Source organism: Thermobia domestica, chromosome 16 (genome assembly GCF_964235325.1).
Source record: "Thermobia domestica chromosome 16, izTheDome1.hap1.1, whole genome shotgun sequence".
Lineage (NCBI taxonomy): Eukaryota > Metazoa > Arthropoda > Insecta > Zygentoma > Lepismatidae > Thermobia > Thermobia domestica.
This window is the reverse complement of record NC_137469.1, coordinates 67,926,367-67,946,501: the sequence shown is the minus strand read 5'-3', so window position 1 is coordinate 67,946,501 and position 20,135 is coordinate 67,926,367. Positions and strand designations below refer to the sequence as shown.

Here is a 20,135-nt window from a genome sequence, read left to right as displayed (position 1 = left end):
ATTGCAAGACTTATGAGGATTACAAACAGAAAGATTAATGTAAAAATAAAACTAATAAAAAATCCTATGCTTGCTTGTCCAAAAAGTTGAAAGCACTGGTCTTATTTTCGTCTCTGTTAAATGAAAATGAAAAAAACACTTGCCACCAATGACTAAAGCACGCGTCATATTCAGTAGTCTCTGCGAACTCGATCAAAGATGGACTAAGAGGGTGAAGAATGTCGAATTTTACGGAATAAGAGGTGGGTTATTCACAACTCATAATATTTTACTGCATATCACTCGAACGAAAGTTCTAACAAAATACAAGAGGCTAGATTGTTTCTTTCCCTCGTTTCATCTTCGTCTGCACCATATACGCAATGTTAGAAATTATTAGTCCAGCTATTAACCAGTTACCTTGGCGATTTACTTTTTTAGTATGCAGTAGTTGGATATACGTGTCCAATATCTGCAACATTTAAGGTTCGTTTAAAGGGACAAGTTTTGCCGATAGGTGTCACTGCAGTCTTCGTATCTTTCTCATGTATTTTTTACCTTTCAAGAAAATTCACGATTTCTCTTACAAATTTCAGCCTGCAGACTTCAAATTTTTAGAGAAGGAAGTTCATAATCTATCGAAGGCAACAACCCGTGACGATTTTTTATTTAGAGTTTTCTTCATTGTGAAAATGACTTAGTTGTTGAAATGAATATCCAAACTTTTAACAACATAACTGTTTCAACAACAACAAACTTTTAACAACATAACTGTTTAAAAGATTGTACAGTTATACGGAATGTCGAGATAGCGAAATTCTACTGTACCTGGATATTTGTATGGATTGTTTATGTTTAATAAGACTATTGATCAATGTATGACATATTTGGTCCAAATTACTCTAATCGTCATTAAGTTTCGATTCTCCAGTTCAACAACACGTTTTATCAGCTGTCGTTTTCAATAGTTTTCCTTTCAAATGAAAATTGTACAAAAGACAGGTGATGGAATATCATTGTAATGAGACGTCGCTACGCCATTAAAAACACTAAATTTTGACAAATAGTTTTCATATTTAAACGAACTAAAATTTCAGTTTCTAATTCATCTAGCTTTGAGTATGAAAGATACTAAAGTGTGAAAGAACCATAGAAAAAAAGTGATATACTACACTTCGGTATCTCATCACAGAAACACGAAATAAATACCAAAATAACGACGAAAACAGAAAATAGGACAGTGACTTCTGTTTTCTCTTTAATATGGACTTATATGACTACTACTTAATGTATCACGATAAGCTTCGTCCAGTTTGACATCTCATGAACCAGAAATTCAAAGTACTCTATTTATTTATCTAATTTATACACATTTAGCTAACTTTGTGATGTAAAAGCACACGCGTAAAATATGCGAGAAAATGATTAAGATATACAATTTTAACAAGATATAAGGTGAATTAATTCACAAAAAGGAATATATTATTAACATAAATGCTCCAGAATGGCAACATCTCTTCCTCTCTTTCATATTGTACACAGGATATTACATAAATGTCACAAAATGTTACAAACAGATTCCTCACATCAAAATAAGAAAAAACGGTTCATGCGAACCTGTGCTCAAAAGTGGATAGTTTGGAGTAATATGGTTCCGAAAACGTGAAATGAAGTTATGGGACCTATCGCAGTCGGGTCAAGGCATCACTGAGGAATGTTATGTGAACTATCCAAATATCCATGTTTAAAAATGATCCAGTACTTACATACCAATTTTTAGATAGGTGGGTGGAGAGTAATTAAGTACTCCCAAACAGCCTCTGTAAAAGTACCAGAGGTTCTCAAAGATGGATATTTGGATAGTTCACATACTAGTGCTACGAATTTTTTTGAAGTTCGCTTATTTCACGTTTTGGCACCCTACAACTCCAAAACTATCCACTTTTGAGCACAGGTCTATATGAACTTTTTCTGTTATTTTGATGAGGAATCTTTTTTCCCAAAATATTGTGACGCATTTACATAACCCCTTATATATATATATATATATATATATATATATATATATATATATATATATATATATATATATATATATATATATATATATATATATAGATAGATAGATAGATAGATAGATAAGAGAGAGAGAACACCTTCTTCACTATAACTTTGATTAATCTTCGTAAGTCCAAAAATAAACTGCGACTTTAATGGCTACTCTTGAAGGAAGTCACACCGGTTAAAAAAGCTACGGGAACAAAGCTTCAAGCAGCTTCTAAAAGCCGTCCAAGATTTAGTACATAGGTAAACTCTATTCCCTTAAATATACAATTGTTCTCATACTTTTTTGATATGTAATAAACGTCAGAAATCTTTGTAAACTCACGACTTTCTAGTTTTCTCTTTTACGAAGCACTACAGAATAGATAACTTTCCTTCCCTAAATCTTTACAATGCTGACAAACAGCGAAATTTCGACGTTTAGGTTTTTTTTTTTTTTTTTTTTTTTTTTTTTTTTTTACCATTTACAATAATTTGGAGAAGCAAAGTGGATACATTTTGAGTATTTAATATGATAAAACTTAACTGTATGCTAAAAGCTACCCCATACCTCTATAATCGATGTCCGGCCCTGGTTTCCTTTTCCTAATCCCATCCCTTCTTGCCACCCCATCTTCTGTAGAAGTTTATTTCCTATGTTATCTGAACCAATCCCTGCTTTCGTGGGTTCCTCATAATTGCTGGCCACGGCCTCTTCTCTGGCCTTTAAATATTTTTCCTGAAAAGAACAACATCACACTTACATTACAAAGAAAAAATGGCAGACAACTAAAATGTTAAAGGCTATACTCACACCATGTAAATTATTGTTTACATCGTGACGAGATAGATATTTGCTAAGAAATATTTAGTAATGAAAACTGAGCTATGATAGATATTTGCTAAGAAATATTTAGTAATGAAAACTGAGCTATAAGAGAACTGTTAAGACACTTTTGTTAAATATGTCAGTTGAAGATGGGCACGTGTTTCCCTATATGACTAACTATTGTACTCACACAACCCTCCCTGTATCTCAAAACTTTGACAATCAAGTGTTTGACAACAGATATGAGTTATTAACACTGAACGTTCGTGCACTGCAACTATTTTCAGTAGTGTGTTGGATGATATTGTGTAGCAAAACGGCCAGTTTACTATGGATTCGTATAAGCAATAGAAAAGCGCAAATAAAGAGACCTCTCATATTTTCAGAGGGCAAACTGTGCGTGATTAGAGATGCAACTGTATTAACAGCAACAATGTCGAAGGTGATGGGATATAAAACTCGTGCCAAGACTTCATCACAGAAGAGAAATAGTGGACGAAAACAAAACCTAGTTCCTCGGGCTTGAGGAACTAAGAAAATTTTCACAAACAACAGGAGCACAATTGACTATAAATCAATATGGAAAGTTAAACCACCTCAACATCGGTGGTCGTTTACACGATTATGAATGAAATCTATGATTACCGCCGCAACTGTAATAGCGTGAAAATGATGGTGCCGAGAACAAGGATCCCCAATGACTGGAAGAGATCAATGAAGTCTGATAAGTTTTTTTTTTTATTTTTTTACTCGTTCCCCCCTCCCCCCCAAAAAAAAGGGGTCGGATTTGTGTATGGGGCAAGCTCTAGACTATATATTTTCTACAGTCAAACATGGCTACAGCTCTGTCTCGTCTGGGCCACAATTTCACGGTATTTACTTATTTTACTCGTCGAAGAATTTATTACCGCCAGTGATAAGGTGCTCCTTTTAATATAGATGGTTTCCTAACACCGATGCAAGCTTTCTACATGGCAATACTCCTACACACACAGCCCATTAGATCTCTCATGAGTGGTTCGAAGAATCACGATTGCCTCTGCCTGCTCAGTCCCTGACCAAAACATTATGAAACATTTATGATCAATTTTATATGTTTATTGAACTCTTTAATTTTCTTGTTTCCTCGAATTTCGAATTTAGCCCATACTGAGAATCGATTTTTTTATTAACAAATTCGAAAGTATATTCATTTTAATAACAAATTATCGAAGCTCAGAAGCCTTCACTATAATCTTTTCAACAAAAGTAATATAATCATTACTATAATTCTGATTTTCCTTCTTAAAGCTTTCTTGTATGAAGTACATTGGTTTGCAAGAAAAAATTCAGGGGCAAAAAAAGGGCCCTACAATAATCTACATAGATTGTGATTTTTGCTGGATATCTTTAGGGAACAATAACAGAACTTATTACAAAAGTGGACTCAAACCAAAACTCGAGGTTTTACTCCAAGCGCTATATTCAGTCAAGTCTGAGCCTGAAACCATGCATTCCGACAGAATACGATTTTTCTCCCGTGCTTTCGGCATCTAAGGCCATTTAGCTCGTCACGTTTGAGATAACGTCGGGGAAATGGAATGAAGAAAGGATGGGGGGAAGTAAGGAAGCGGCCTGGGACCTATAAGTTAGGTACCACCTTGGCATTTGCCTGTTGTGAATGAGGAAAATCCAGGGAAACTTCATTCAGGGTGGTTCTTATCAGATATAAGAAATGTATATATATATATATATATATATATATATATATACAGTTTAAACCTTTCCTCGTTATTTATTCTATCGTCTTTTAAAATTTAGTTTGATTTCCTTCGTTTCAGGTATATAACTTAAGAGATCAAAATAAATTTGACAGAACACGATAAAATAAACTTATGATAACATATTTAAACTTGTCTCCTGGAAAAGTTGAAAAATGAGATACGCCCCTTTGTCTCGAGAGGGACGATATATATCTTCTGCAAAGAGAGGCGGATATTAAAGCTTGTAACACGACTATGCAATCGTCGTTTAAGCAAGTAACTTTCCATTGCTAATAAATCAATTTATTTCGGTTTTAGCACTGTTTACTGACTTTTATTCAACTAGCGCAACAAACTTTACATTTCCTCTGTCTACATTCAAATATGGATTTTAGATATTAATATAAAATATTAAAAAAAAAAAAAAAAAAAAAATTGGGAAATGACGATGATTTATGTAAAATGTATACGCCGTTCACATTGTTTACGCTGAAATATGGTGTGCGCCAAAATATACAGTACTGAAACTCCCGCCAAGTGCAACTGTCAACGGGGCTCAATTCCAACCGCATATATTTCCAGCAGTAAAAAGAAGTTATGCTGGGTAGTTGTTGGAAATAGTCTCTCAACTCAAGAAGGAATATTTGTACTTAACTATTATTTATGCTCATACGGAAGTGATCGTGAAGAGAAAACAGGTTTGAAACAGATGACAGAACAATTCAAAGAGATTTATTAAGATGGACAGAACAATTCAGAGAGATTTATACGATGGCTAAGTAACACGGTTATGTTGACTATTATTATCAAATTTAGCCATTCTGGTAGTGTACTGTGTCAATGGAAGGGGGAAATCTCATAAACGCGGGTTTCGACAAATGAATCGTGCACGTTTTCTCTAGCGGGTCCTGCATTCACCCCAACAAACGGCCTTTGAACTGAATGTCAAAGGTATATCCGTTCGCCGATTGTTTAAGAACATAGGTGAATTTTCACATAGGATACATTTTCGACACAGAGCCAGCCAAGACAGTGTATTGTGTAACTTTTTAGGTCATGGTGTTTCAGGATCCAGATTTCTTAAGAAATGTGTGGCTTCTCGACGAAAGACTAATTTACTTGGACGGCTACATCAACTGAAGACAATTCTTTTACTTGATTTTAAGCAGCTAGCTGTTAACAGTCCATAAATTCTACTTAGTGCACACGTGTGACTGTATTTCAGAATTCAGGGCCCTTCACATAATATATAGTAGTATTAACTGGAAGGGTGACCAGTTATGTCGCTCGAGAATCTCTCTCTTTGCTACTGACTCCCTATGCTCATTTCTCATTTCATTTTCCCAATCTTACACCACCCGATGACTACTTGTGGGAAATGTTGAAGAAGTTGTGTGTTGAACTGTTTCTGAATATTTGCGAATCTGCGTGAACGATATGAACAGTGACTAAAGCAAGGCAGTGCACACTTCGAATACTTACATTACATATACCATGGTAAATCAACACTCCAATAGTTTACTTTCTTTCATGAGAAATAAATCCACAGATGACACGGTAATATTTTCATTTCAATGTATTTTTTCGCATAATGTAAATTGTTATTTAAGCCTGAAATTGCAGATTCGCCCTCTTTTGAATTTTTAATTCAAAAGAGAATTTTAATTTTCTACAATATTTTCTTTTATTTTCTTCAAAATCAGAACTTCGTTGGTATAACTACATGGATCTTTTGTTTTACGAAATTTAGTGTTAAGTTGTTCCAAGAAGTTTAAATATATAAGAAACCAGCTTATGTCCAAGTCCGATTTCCCACAACACGTGGAGAAAACGTCGCTACGAGAAATGAGGTAATCTTTACCACTATACGTATTCTGCCATTATTGGAGGTTACTTGCCACAATTGAGAAGCTTCCATGCTTCACGGTCTTCAGCTAACCTCTTCGTCTTCACGTACAATTTTTCTGATTTGATACCAGCCACCAATTATAGTCTTCTTCGTCCTCTTCCTCTCTTTCCTGTAACAATACTCTCTAGGATATTCTTTCTCAGCCAATATCCCAACCGGTTTCTCTTCCCCTTTCCAATAACATCTAGGGGGCCGCGGTGGCTCAGTGGTAGAGCGTTCACCTCTGGTGCTTGGGGTCCCGGGTTCGATCCCAGCCCCCGCCAAGTGAACTTTGTGGTGGACAAACACCGTGTGCGTGGGTTTTCTCGGGGTTCTCCCGTTTCCTCCCACTTTCTTCATTCCACCATTTCATTCATTACTCATCATCACCGTCTCCTTTAGCCTAACCGGCATAACCGTGGGACGTAAAACTCAAAGATTTCATTTCATTTCATTTCCAATAACATCTAAAATTGTTCTTTCTTCCCCACCATTTCTAACAATTTCTCACTCGTTTCCCTACTCGACTCAACTAAATCCATCTATTCTTCTTTACATGCACCTTTCGAAAGCTTTCAGTCGTTTCTCATCACTTTCGCGAAATGTTCATGTTTCTGACCCATACAGTACAATTATCCACACAAAGCATTTTAGAGTTTTTTCAACTCTATTCAAGGACCCACAAAATAGACTTTTTTCTCTCCTAAATGCTTCTTTTGCTACTCCTATCTTTATTTTCATTTCACGTTCACACTTTATATCATTCCTAATAATACTACTCAGGTATCGAAAACTAATCACTTGTTCTGTTTTCTCTCCTATATTTGACACCGACTCCTTTGTTCCAATCACTCTGGGTTTTGCTTTTCTAACATTAACTTTCATCCCTCATTCTTCACAGAAAATTCTCAAGTTTCCTAACATTTAATAATTTTCAGATTCCGCCGCAAGTGCCATATCATCTATCAAACCGCATACACCAAATCAGTCTATCTCCTACAGAAATGCCGTCTTCATTATATAGGCCCTTCATCCCGTCTTATTTAGATATATATTAAATAATGTTGCGAGACAACATCCCTGTCAAACTCCCCTTCCAACTACACTCTTCTCTGTCATTTCCTTCCCTTTTGTAACTTACCTGTTGGTTCATATACAAGTTTCTTATGAGGCTTCGATCATTCCATTTCAACCCAACCTTCTTCCGAATTCCCAACAATTGCCAATTCATGCAGTCAAAAGCCTTTTCTAAATCAATACATACAACATACACCTCTTTCGCTTTTTCTATGACCATTTTACTGATTACCCTTAATAATCCAATTACATCTATTGTGCCCTTACTTTTCCTAAACCAGAAGTATTCCTCCTCAACTTTTTCATTTCCTCTCCCATACAACTTTCTATTAAGTATTCAAATTATTTTTTTTCGGCATGCGATACGAGACTAATAGTTCTATAACCTTCCCATCTCTCTGGTTCGTTTTTTTTCTTAGCCATCGGAATCATGATCGTCGTTAGGAAATATTTTGGTCACTCTCTTGTTTCATATATTTCATTGCAGAATCGGAACAATTTTCTCTTGCCTTTATTTCCCATATTCTTAATGAATTAGATCGATAGATTATCAGGGGGGCGCGGTGGCTCAGTGGTAGAGCGTTCACCTCTGGTGTTTGGGGTCCCTGGTTCGATCCCAGCTCACGCCGTGTGGACTTTGTGGTGGACAAACACGGTGCTCGTGGGTTTTCTCGGGGTTCTCCCGTTTCCTCCCACTTTCTTCATTCCACCATTTCACTTATTTCTCATTATCACCGTCTTCTTTAGACTAACCGGCATCACCGTGGGACGTTAAACTTAAAAGATTTTTCCTGATTGCTTTTCCACTTCTGATCTCGAATATACCTACCCCGAAGGATACTAAACATTATCATCCTCGCGTACTTCATTTTCTACTTCAAAATCTAGGCCACACAGTCTATCTCTACTCTCATACAAGTTCTCAAAATATTCTTTCCATTTTCCTAAGACTTCACTTTTTTCTGCCCATCTGATTTTCTACTGTCATCGTAATATCCTCTTGTTTTCTTCGAAGTTCCATAGATTTCACTTTTTTTCTCATTTCCCATCTCTTTCTATTTCTTCTGTCTTCGTATTTCTTTCGTAAACTCTCCCTTTGCTGTCTGTTTCCCTTCGTATCTCGTAGTTTCACTTTTTGTACATCTTTCTGCCGTCTTCTGTATTAACTATTTCCACTCCCTCCTAACCCCTTATTTGCTGCAATATCTGTTCTGTAATCCATGGTTTCTTAGCCGTTTTGTATCTGCGATAGCCTACTATTACTTCTACAGTCTGCTGTATGCAAAGTTTAATATGCTTCTACTGTCTGTTACTACCTGCGCCTATCCTTTCCTCGTTTTTCTTCGAGTTTTTCAATGAAAAAAGATCTTACTTCCTTGTTTTTCAACTTTTCACTATTCAACACCTTCTTGCCTACTTTTACTCTGCCTGCAATTTTCAGGTGAACATCCACTTCGATCAGCACGACAAGTTGTGATCAGAGAACATCTATTCCGATACCTGTCCTGAATCATAACATAGTCTATTTGATATCTTCGGCCGTCTATTGAGGATTTCATTGTATATTTTTTCTTGTGCTAATTGAACCAAGTGTTCCAATTACTAGTGAATTCTGTCGACAGAAATTGACTAGTCTCTCTTCTCTTTAATTTCTTTCGCCTAAACATTTTTTTTCTACGACACTACCTTCCTGTCCTTCTCCCACAACTTCTTTGAAATCTCCATTATAATTACGCATCCACCTCTCTTCTTCCTGTCTATTTCTTCTATTTTCTCATCATTTTCCTCTATATCCTCTGCCGTGTGCGAAGTGGTCGATGTGTATATCTGTATCATCACTAGATCTTTCTTTTTTTCCTTCATTATCATAACTCTATCATCAACAAATTGTACTTTCACTACCTTCTCTTTTAAGTGTTTACAAAGAATTATTCTCATACCATTATGACCGCCTTTTTCATTACCTGAGTAAAACATTTTATATCCTTCGCATTTCAACTCCCCATTACCTACCTACCCAACTTCACAAACTTCTAGCAAGTTTAGATTGTTTTGTTTCATTTCTTCTTTAAGATTCTTTAATTTCGCAGCCTGTAACATTTGGTACGTACGTTCCATGTCCCTACCCTAAACCTTTTACTCTTGACTGTCTTCCTTTCTCTAGCCATCTTTCCCAAATTGTCACTCGCTTGTCCAATAGACCTTCCTAAGACATCCTCCTCCTCGAGATCTGAATGAGGAGAATACTTTACCTTCGGAACTAAATTTTGATCTGCGAAAGACAATTGTACATAGTTCTCTTTCTGCTGTCAATAAACTTGGAGAAAATAGAGTGGTGGTTTCCCGTTACCTTCCAACCCGCATTATCCCAGCCGTTAAAGTAATTCTGACCACGCCTGAGACTAATGTCCAAGTCGCCGTACCAATCACTATGATTTTCGCCACTTGACTATTTGAGAACTGCTGCCTTCTCCCTGAACACTCGTCTGTATTTAGACCAATTCTGTACGGGTGGCTCCTCTGATAGTGAACTACCGCCGACGTAGTTCTAAATTTCACTGTAGCACGCAACCTTCCTCACCCGACAAATAAGTGTACACGTAAAGGTGATGTTTATCGAATAGAAACTTAAACAAATTAAAGACGACTGGACTAATTTCGAGAAGTGAAAATGTACTAATTGAATTTTATTATCGTGTTTTTACTTGCTTTACTTATGTTCCGATCACATGCATGGAAGCAGAAAGATCGTTTAGTTTAGTTGTTTAGTTTTAAGAAATATGTATCTTAAGATCAAAGATATAATTTATGAATTGACAACTTGGAAACACCTTGTTATTGTATACAGTTGCATCTAATGATTCCTCGTGGACTGCCAAAACGTACTGAATTAAATATATTTAATAAAATATCTATTCATTTGAAAGTGAACAATAATTTCTTTCTTTGGAGACAGTTGTATGTAAAGTGTTGAAAAGCTTTGTACTGCTGTGAATAATTTATTACTTTTACAGGGTGTTTCAGATAAAACGTCCAGTGCTTATAAATCCGAAACGGCTGAGAATAAAAAGATGAAACAAAAACTGAGATAGGGAAATGTCATAGGGCACATCATATGGTGTTGTTGTGGTGACCCTCAGGGCCCTCCTTCAAGGGGGCCCAGGGGCCAACTTCAAATTTTCAAATGGGAACATATATTGAATCGTACCTCATTCAATAGTCCATGAAAAACGAAACAACTTTTGTAGGAAACAATTTTCGATTTGGGCCACCGTTTTCAAAATGGCCGCAAAAAGTGGGTCCTGTACCAGATAAAAAGTCCAATGCTTATAAATCCGAAACGGCTGAGAATAAGAAGATGAAACAAAAGTTGAGATGTAAAAATGTCATAGGGCACATCACGTGGTGTTGTTGTGGTGACCCTCAGGGCCCTCCTTCAAGGGGGCCCAGGGGCCAACTTCAAATTTTCAAATGGGAACATGTATTGAATCATACCTTATTCAATAGTCCTTGAAAAACGAAACAACTTTTGTAGGAAGCAATTTTCGATTTGGGCCACCGTTTTCAAGATGGCCGCAAAAAGTCCAGTATCAGTTTGAGGTTGGCACCTGGGCCCCCTTCACAGAGTTCCCTGAGGGTCACCACAACAACACCACTTGATATGCTTTATCATCGTTCCCTATCTTAAGTTTTTGTTTAATCTCTCTATTCTCAGCCGTTTCTGATTCAGGCCTATAAGCACTGGACGTTTTATCTGATTCAGGACCCACTTATTGCGGCCATTTTGAAAACGGTTGCCCAAATTGAAAATTATTTCCTACAAAAGTTGTTTCATTTTTGAAGGACTATTGAATGAGGTATGATTCAATACATGTTCCCATTTGAAAATTTGAAGTTGGCCCCTTGGCCCCCTTGAAGGAGGGCCCTGAGGGTCGCCACAACAACACCATGTGATGTGCCCTACGACATTTTGATATCTCAGTTTTTGTTTCATCTTTTTATTCTCAGCCGTTTCGGATTTATAAGCACTGGACGTTTTATCTGAAACACCCTGTATATCTAAAGGAAAATAAAAATGAAATCTTTGTTTTACGTCCCATGGCTATGCCGGTTAGGCTAAAGGAGACGGTGATGATGAGAAATGAATGAAATGATGGAATGAAGAAAGTAGGAGGAAACGGGAGAACCCCCAAGAAAACCCACGAGCACAGTGTTTGTCCACCACAAAGTCCACACGGAGCGGGCTGGGATCAAACCAAGGACCCCAAGCACCGGAGGTGAACGCTCTATCACTGAGCCACCGCGCCCCTATATATGTAAGGAATTTAATGTTTCTTTCTTTAAAATAATATATGTCTTTGCATACCATTAGTAGGCATGTTCCTAGATTACTACTTTTGAGTTAGTTTCAGTTTTTGTATGTCATTGAATATCGATCATCATTATTTCGTCTGCAACTCTATCCATCACGACTCTGGAACTCACTAAAGAAATAATAAACACTTCTGACCAGAGTATATACACTTGTTTATTAAAAACTAAATTCCAGTGTAACAGTTTCAACAACGTAACGTTGTCTTCATCAGACACTAACTGAAAGAGATATCTTAGAGCGCAGTTATATATACTAAAAGTCAATTGCGGCCACTTTAAATTTGAAGTTCACTAATTGAACATGGTTCTCACGAAAACTGAACGAATAGATTGTCCTGATGTCGGATGAACGAAGTGTGGAAGTCATCGCAGATAATTTCAATCATCGCCACCCCTGAAAGGAGTCCTATCTCACTCAACGCAATTGTTACCCTCTTATCCAAATTCAGGTATAAATGAGCTGTTGAAGACAGGGCCTGGACAGGTAAACCTAAAATGCCAACACACAAAGCAATAATAATAGCAGTGTCGGCGTCCGTTCACAAAAGGTCGTCTTCAGTCAGATCCTGCAAGGGACTTTTAGTATATATAACTGCGCTCTAAGATATCTCTTTCAGTTAGTGTCTGATGAAGACAACGTTACGTTGTTGAAACTGTTACACTGGAATTTAGTTTTTAATAAACAAGTGTATATACTCTGGTCAGAAGTGTTTATTATTTCATTATTTCGTCCTAGATTTTAGTGCCTATTTGTCTAGCTATTTTACATGCTTTTAGTGCCTAAACATTCGGTTTGTAGCTATCACACTTACATATGGCTTCATAGGTTCCTGAATGCGTGACTTGATTTACGAAATAATATTGTACGTAGTTAAGAATGTCTTCCATATTACTCAGAGGTTAAAGCTCGATTTAATATTGCACTTTTGAAAGATTTCCTTTAATTCGTATAATCCAGAAACAATGACATCACAATCAAATTCTGTATGTTTGAATTAGTTTTTATCTTTTCATTTTCGGGCCAAAAGTCGTAGAGTAGTCGAATAAACAAAAAACGACAGACAGGAATGAAGTATTTCCACACACGTTTAGCTGAGGAGGGAAATGTTACAGATCATACTGTGTTTCCGGCGGCCATCTTGAATTCAAATTCAAGATTTAAAATGGGAAGTGTGTGTGTGTGACACATTATCTATTGTGCTGCCAAAATGTCTTGAGCCGTGGCAAAAATGCGAACTAAAGCTCTCACCCTCACACACCCACGCGTTGAGCCAATAAGGGTTCAGCTGTTGCTAAGCGAGAGAAAGCGAGTGGAATTCCTTCAGCCGATAGCAGCGCTTGCAAGGGAAGACTAGGGATCAAGTTAATGTGGTATATTTATAGTACTAAAATTTGCGTAGAAATTTATATTATGATTTTTGTCTAGCTCTAACCGTTTTTGAGATTTTTAATGGTATTTCCGTTATTTTAAATTTGAAGTTCACTAATTGAACATGGTTCTCACGAAAACTGAACGAATAGATTGTCCTGATGTCGGATGAACGAAGTGTGGAAGTCATCGCAGATAATTTCAATCATCGCCACCCCTGAAAGGAGTCCTATCTCACTCAACGCAATTGTTACCCTCTTATCCAAATTCAGGTATAAATGAGCTGTTGAAGACAGGGCCTGGACAGGTAAACCTAAAATGCCAACACACAAAGCAATAATAATAGCAGTGTCGGCGTCCGTTCACAAAAGGTCGTCTTCAGTCAGATCCTGCAATAAATGCAACTTGTACGGGTGTCAAGCTTGTGAGATTCTCCTTATGAAGGTACAATTCACACCACTTTTCATGGACACATGACGTGTGGTCCTCTGAAGGGTTTTTTCAACGGACGCCAACACTGCTAATTAGGAAGGCAGCAACTGTTTTAGGTAAAATAGGATTCCTTTCAGGATGGCAATTATTGAAAATATCTGTGATGACTCTCACTTCATCCACCCGACTTTAGCTTACCAGAACTCTTTCAATTAGTGAACCTTCAACGAAAAATAACGGAAAAACCATTAAAAACTCAAAAATCGTTACAGCTAGAAATGTGTTATACAGAAACACGAATGAATTAATTATATTCTTTTATTATACGTATTCACAAATCTACATGTTGCTCGTATTAAAACCTGCGAAATATGTTCTACATTTGATGTGAGATTCTTTTGTTCTAATGCAAAAATATTATTATGCAATTTTTTCTGTAAGTGACGACTGGTGTGTAACACTTGAACACCTTTGATATGCTCACAAGAAAACGTTTCTATCGCGAAACTGAACATGGTGTGTATATATTAATCTGTACCAACCGAGATTAGTAAAAATACAAAATCAGAACGGCAGACATCAAAGAGGCTATGGCTAATATTGTGATCTACGAAGAATTGTATCTGCTTGTCAATCTCAAAATTCTACTATGTTTATATGCAGTGACAAAAGCCCAAAAGACAAGAATTGCACAGTTAAGAGTGCGATTACAATGGGAAATTGTTATCTGAAACAATTCAGATGAGAATCAATGACAAGTAATGATTATACTGATATGCAAGGTTTTGTTGTTTTCAAGTGAAGAGGTGTATCGGAATCGATTTTTTCTGCAATTACGAAAATGACCTTCAAAATTGTGTATTACGTCACGTTTTTCACAAATCACGAAAATGTCAAAATTAAAAAAAAAAAAAAATTTTTTTAATCTATAGATGCCTGCCATGGAATTCATATCTTGACGTTGTCATCCCTGGTGCCTCTCCTAATCGTTGCAGAGCCATGAACGACCCCTTGTTGGAAAGCTAATAGAACAAGTAATGCAACGAGCTATGTTTCGTGCATCTGAGCTCCCATTCGTAGAAGAAGAAGAAGAAAATACGACATATTTGTAAAAAAAAAAAAAAAAAGTCATTTTTTGAATTTACGGCCACGCTGGCAACACTGTTAGTTATTCAACGTTGGTAAAAAAAAATCAAAGTGCAACCACCGTTTATAAAAATTTTTGGTTCGTAAACATTCACGTTGTTACTCCTGGCGCCTCCTAATTGTCACAGAGACATGATCGACACCTTGTTGGAAAGGTAGTAGAGCAGAAAATGGGTACCAACGAGGTATGTTTGATACCCCTGAGCTCCCATTTGTAGAAGAAAAAAATTCGAAATATTTGAAAAAAAAAATGAATTTCCGGTCCGCTGACAACACTGTTAGTAATCCCACGCTGATCAAAAAACTAATACAAGTGCCTTACATAGTAATACCAACCACATAAAAAAATGAAAGCCGTAGCTACAATAGGAAGGGAGAAACAAAACGAAGTGCAATCACCTGTATAAAATTTATAATTTGGTTTGTATGCATTCACATTGGCAACCCTGGCGTCTCCCCCACTTCTAATTGTCACAGAGATATGCATGACATCTTGGTTGGAAAGCTCATGAAACAGGGAATGCAACGAGGTATGCTTTGCACCCATAGTCTAATTGTCATAGAAGAACGGTAAGAAGAAAGAGAAAAAAAAAGAAGATAAACATATATACCTAACATTCGTTACCGGGCTTCCCTTGAAACTTCCTCTTTTTGGATTTTCGTTGATGTTCTTCCGTACAGTCTCTTTTTAACATCCAGCAATAGTCGGCCATTATATGGACAGTCCACCTTCCTTGGTATCTCTTTTCCATCACTTTAATGTCCTGATGGAAACGCTCGCCATATTCTTCCATAAAATCACAAAGATTGTCAGGAAAGTAATTGAGATGAGCATGAAGAAAGTGAATTTTGACGCTCATGTTCCAGCCAAGCAGTTTAAAAGATTCCAACATCTCGTCGATTAAAACGCTGTAATTTGCAGGCTGCTTGTTCTCCAAAAAGTTTTGTACCACATTTCTGAAAGCAGCCTATGCTTGTAATTCTATCTCACTCATACTTTCCTCAAATATTTTGTCCATCAATTTTCGGATTTGTGGGCCTGTGAAAATTCCAGCGGTTTTTTTTAACGTGATAGATGGAAATTTACTGAAAGCATTTACTATCTCTGCTTAAAGCTGTAACCAATTGTTTCATTAAACCTAGTTTTATATGTAACGATGACAACTATTTTAGAGGGATCAACCAATGGAAGTGAAGCAATGTTCTTTTTGCCAGGTATAAAAGTACTTCTGAATGGACATTGCTTTCGAAACCAATGTTCAGTTCTTGCTCTGGAGTTCCACTCACACAAAAACCAAGGGTATTTTATGTAGCCTGCTTGTTGGCCTAGCAATACGCCAATGACTTTGAAATCACCACATACACACCACTCATAACGCTTGTACTGCATCTTTTCCAGCAGAAATTGAAGGCTTTCGTATGTCCCTTTCATAGTCACTGAATGTGCTATTGGAATGGAAGGATGAACGTTAGTGTTGTGTAATAAAACATTTTTTACGCTGGATTTGCTGGAATCTCTGAACAGCCCCCATTCTTCTGAATTGTAATTGATGATGTACAATTTCATGACTGCCGAAATGTCTCGACAATATACCAAACCATTTTCCTCTGCAAAAAGCGAAACTAATTCTGCCTCTCGGTGTCTGTACAAGGAGACTCTCGTATTCGGACCCAATAAATTGTTTTCATGAAGTCGTGATCCTAACAAATCTGCTGCGTCTTTAGGTAAATTAAGGTCACGAACCAAATCATTAAGTTCATGCTGGGTAAGGGGCAAAGGCACTCTGTTCCTCTTTACACATTAATTCCATTTGAACTTTCCAACAAGTCGATCACATCATTTTTTACATGGTTGGTATGACAATGTGAGGCACTCATGTGATTTTTTTTTACCAGCGTAGGATTACTAACAGTGTTGCCAGCGTGGCCGGAAATTCAAAAAAATTAACATAACTTACAACTTTTTCGACTTTCTTCTTCCTTTTCTTCTACGAACGGGAGACAGGGTTACCAAACATATCTCGTTGGATTCCCTGTTCTATTACCTTTCCAACAAAGTGTCGATCATGTCTGTGACAATTAGGAGGCGCCAAGGGTAACAACGTGGATGTTTACGAACCACAAAATTTTATAAACGGTGGTTACACTTTGATTTTTTTCCTCGCTTCCTATTGTAGCTACGGCTTTCATTTTTCTCTATGGTAGGTATGACTATGTAAGGAACTCGTATTAATCTTTTTACCAACGTAGAATAACTAACAGTGTTTCCAGCGTGGCCGGAAATTCAAAAAATAACATTTTTTACAAATATGTCGAATTTTCTTCTTCTTCTTCTACGAATGGGAGCTCAGATGCACCAAACATAGCTCGTTGCATTACTTGTTCTATTAGCTTGCCAACAAGGGGTCGTTCATGTCTCTGCAACGATTAGAAGAGGCGCCAGGGATGACAACGTCAAGATATGAATTCCCTGGCAGGCGTCTACTGGTTAAAAAATACTTTTTTTTTTTTTAAATTCTGACAGTTTCGTGATTTGTGAAAAAACCTGACGTGATACACAATTTTGAAGGTCATTTTCGTAATCTGCAGAAAAATCGATTCCGATACACCATTTTATTTGAAAACAACAGAAAAAGTTGAAAATTTGCAGCTCAGTGTTATTGGCAGTCAATATGAACATCTGATAAGAACTCAAGAGTTATGCAAACACATTACTCGCAGTAAGCACACTTTACAAATGCAATTGCGGCATTTATCCTTAGCCTCGTCCAAGTAGCCAGCCTTGTAAAAAGAGAAAAGAATTATGTTCCTAAAACGTGGTGCACAAAATTGGTACAAAGTGAAAGACTGAAGCCGTAAAAATTGTCGTGCTGCCAGTTTCTCCGGCTCTGAAATTACTGTACCAGTGATGTATTTGATGAATGATATGTACAACATGAAAATGAAATCTTTGAGTTTTACGTCCCACGGTTATGCCGGTTAGGCTAAAGGAGACAGTGATGATGAGAAATGAGTGAAATGGTGGAGTGAAGAAAGTGGAAGGAAAAGGGGGAACCCCGAGGAAACCCCCACACACGGTGTTTGTCCCCACAAAGTTCACTTGACGTGAGCTGGGATCGAATGATATGTACAGTCGAAAGAAATGGACATCCAGAGATTGAATTAAATCAGAACAGCCACTAGGAATGATTCATCAGCCTAATTGATTCTGGAACAGTCTTACGGGTAAGGCTGTCATCCGTATTTGCTGACCACGAATTAATAAAGAGAACTTTTCAGGTAAGGTGAGAGAGTGAAGAGAATGAAGCGAAGTGATCCGGCGGAGAGCATAAGACAGGTCAGCAAAGAGAAGACTCAGACGAGAGTTGAGTTGATTTTGAGTTTAACGTCCCCTTCAGTAGCGAGGCTATATGAGATGTGTGATTAACGTGGAATCCGAACCACATGAGCTCCCGCCGTGAATCGAACCGGGTCTCTCACGCCATAGGCGCGTACGCTAACCACTTAGCCACGAAGGAGAGGAGCGGATGTGAAGATGCACCGACACAAATGTATACATCGCAAATATCCTCTCCATTCCTGCCCTGATCATACTGGATCTGTCCACTTTTCTTCGATACTTCTCTGACCTTTCTTCCTTCCACAGGTTTAGAAGCTTCCTGACACCCTCTATCTAAATACACGCGTAGTACCCAGATCCTCAATTGCGGAGGGAAAATGTTTACTTATTAGTGGTTGTGTTGGATGTGAAGAACACTTCTGGCACACATTTAGTTTCGTAATAACTACGAACTGAGGTAACATAATGTTCTGTGATCCAATGTTCGACTGGACTGACCATATAAGGTAGCTTTCTTTCCTCTTTCGATTTCCATCTTGCCAACCAATGTAAGTTATTACGCCTACGCAATATTCAAGTTTGAAATGTGTCAGTCAGCTCAGCGTTACCCTGTATATAATGTTAATACTTAATAATCAAATTTAACAGTAATAATGAATTCATACATATAATACAAATTCATTACGACAAAGCAAAGGCCATTTAACTAAAATTCAAGAGGAAACTTGTAAAATCAAACCATTAAAATTTAAGTATTAAAAAAAATCTAAATCAACAGGGTAAAAACAAAGACAGCACTCGGTATTTACAATAATCTTAAGTTTCAACTTCACTCACTGTTTCAATTTGATTTTGTGTTATATTTCGATATTACAGAAAAAAATAAATAAATAAATAAATAAACAATCTACTGAGACCTCTTCAAGAAATCTGTTTTAAGTGTTGGGTCAGTACACCAGTTCTCAAGCTCAGAAAGTTCACAATTCGGCAGAAGACAACATTCCCATTTTTCTAATTACTGTCATGAAATGAACTTAACACGTTCGGCTCATTTGATACCGTTTAGTATTAAATATAAACTAATTATTTGCTGAGCAAAACTATATATTTTTTCATTAAAATTCAACACGTGTTACAGTTTCGCCAACTAACTCTTTGGCTTCATCAGACACTATGTGGTACAGGATAACTGTACAATCGTATAACTGTAAAGATATACGGTTGTAGAGTTATCCTGTACCACATAGTGTCTGATGAAGCCAACGAGTTAGTTAGCGAAACTGTAACACGTGTTGAATTTTAATGAAAAATATATAGTTTTGCTCAGCAAATAATTAGTTTATATTTGATTATAACAAAGCAAAGCATCTATTTATGGGAAATATCACGTTTAGTATTAAAATTAATACAACATAAATATATTCAGATATTAATGATAGTGATTTCATAATACTTAATAAAATTATTACTAACCTATCTGGTTCATTTATCATAGGCAAGCACACTCAGGAAACATTACAAATTATTGAAGTACTTGTTGTTTGGAATTTTTGTAACAGTTTGTTCTCTGCAAGCTCTTAAATCTAAAGGTTCTACTTTATTTTAAGAAAATTGGAAAGGAAATTTTAATAAAATAATTTCAAAATGCCATAAAAAAAGTCTGCTGTCCCACGATTATGCACCGTGTATAAAGGAGACGGTGATGGTAAGACACATGATAACGGTGGAATGAAGAACACGAGAGAAACGGGGAAACCTTGGGAAATCCCATGTATACGGTGTTTATCCATGACAAAACTCACTTGTGAGAGCTGGGATCCAGGAACACCACGCAGCACCGTGTTTCAAGTAATACAATTTCAATACCTGATTTATTTATTTATTTATTTTTAAGTGGGCTTACTTCGTAAGCTTTA

General features: G+C 36.9%; 1 protein-coding gene across 3 annotated transcripts in view; it reads right to left on the bottom strand.

Moving 5' to 3' along the window:
* Positions 1-20,135, bottom strand: part of LOC145673130 (RNA-binding protein 5-like) — a 101,255-nt gene that overhangs the window by 6,517 nt on the left and 74,603 nt on the right. For all 3 annotated transcript variants that reach the window (XR_014128725.1, XM_081742531.1, XM_081742530.1), the window contains one exon: positions 2,594-2,761. Coding sequence is in view for 2 of the 3 variants with exons in the window: in XM_081742531.1 (XP_081598657.1) it covers positions 2,594-2,761 (168 nt within the window). In the remaining variant the exon portion in view is untranslated. The remainder of the gene's footprint in view (positions 1-2,593; positions 2,762-20,135) is intronic.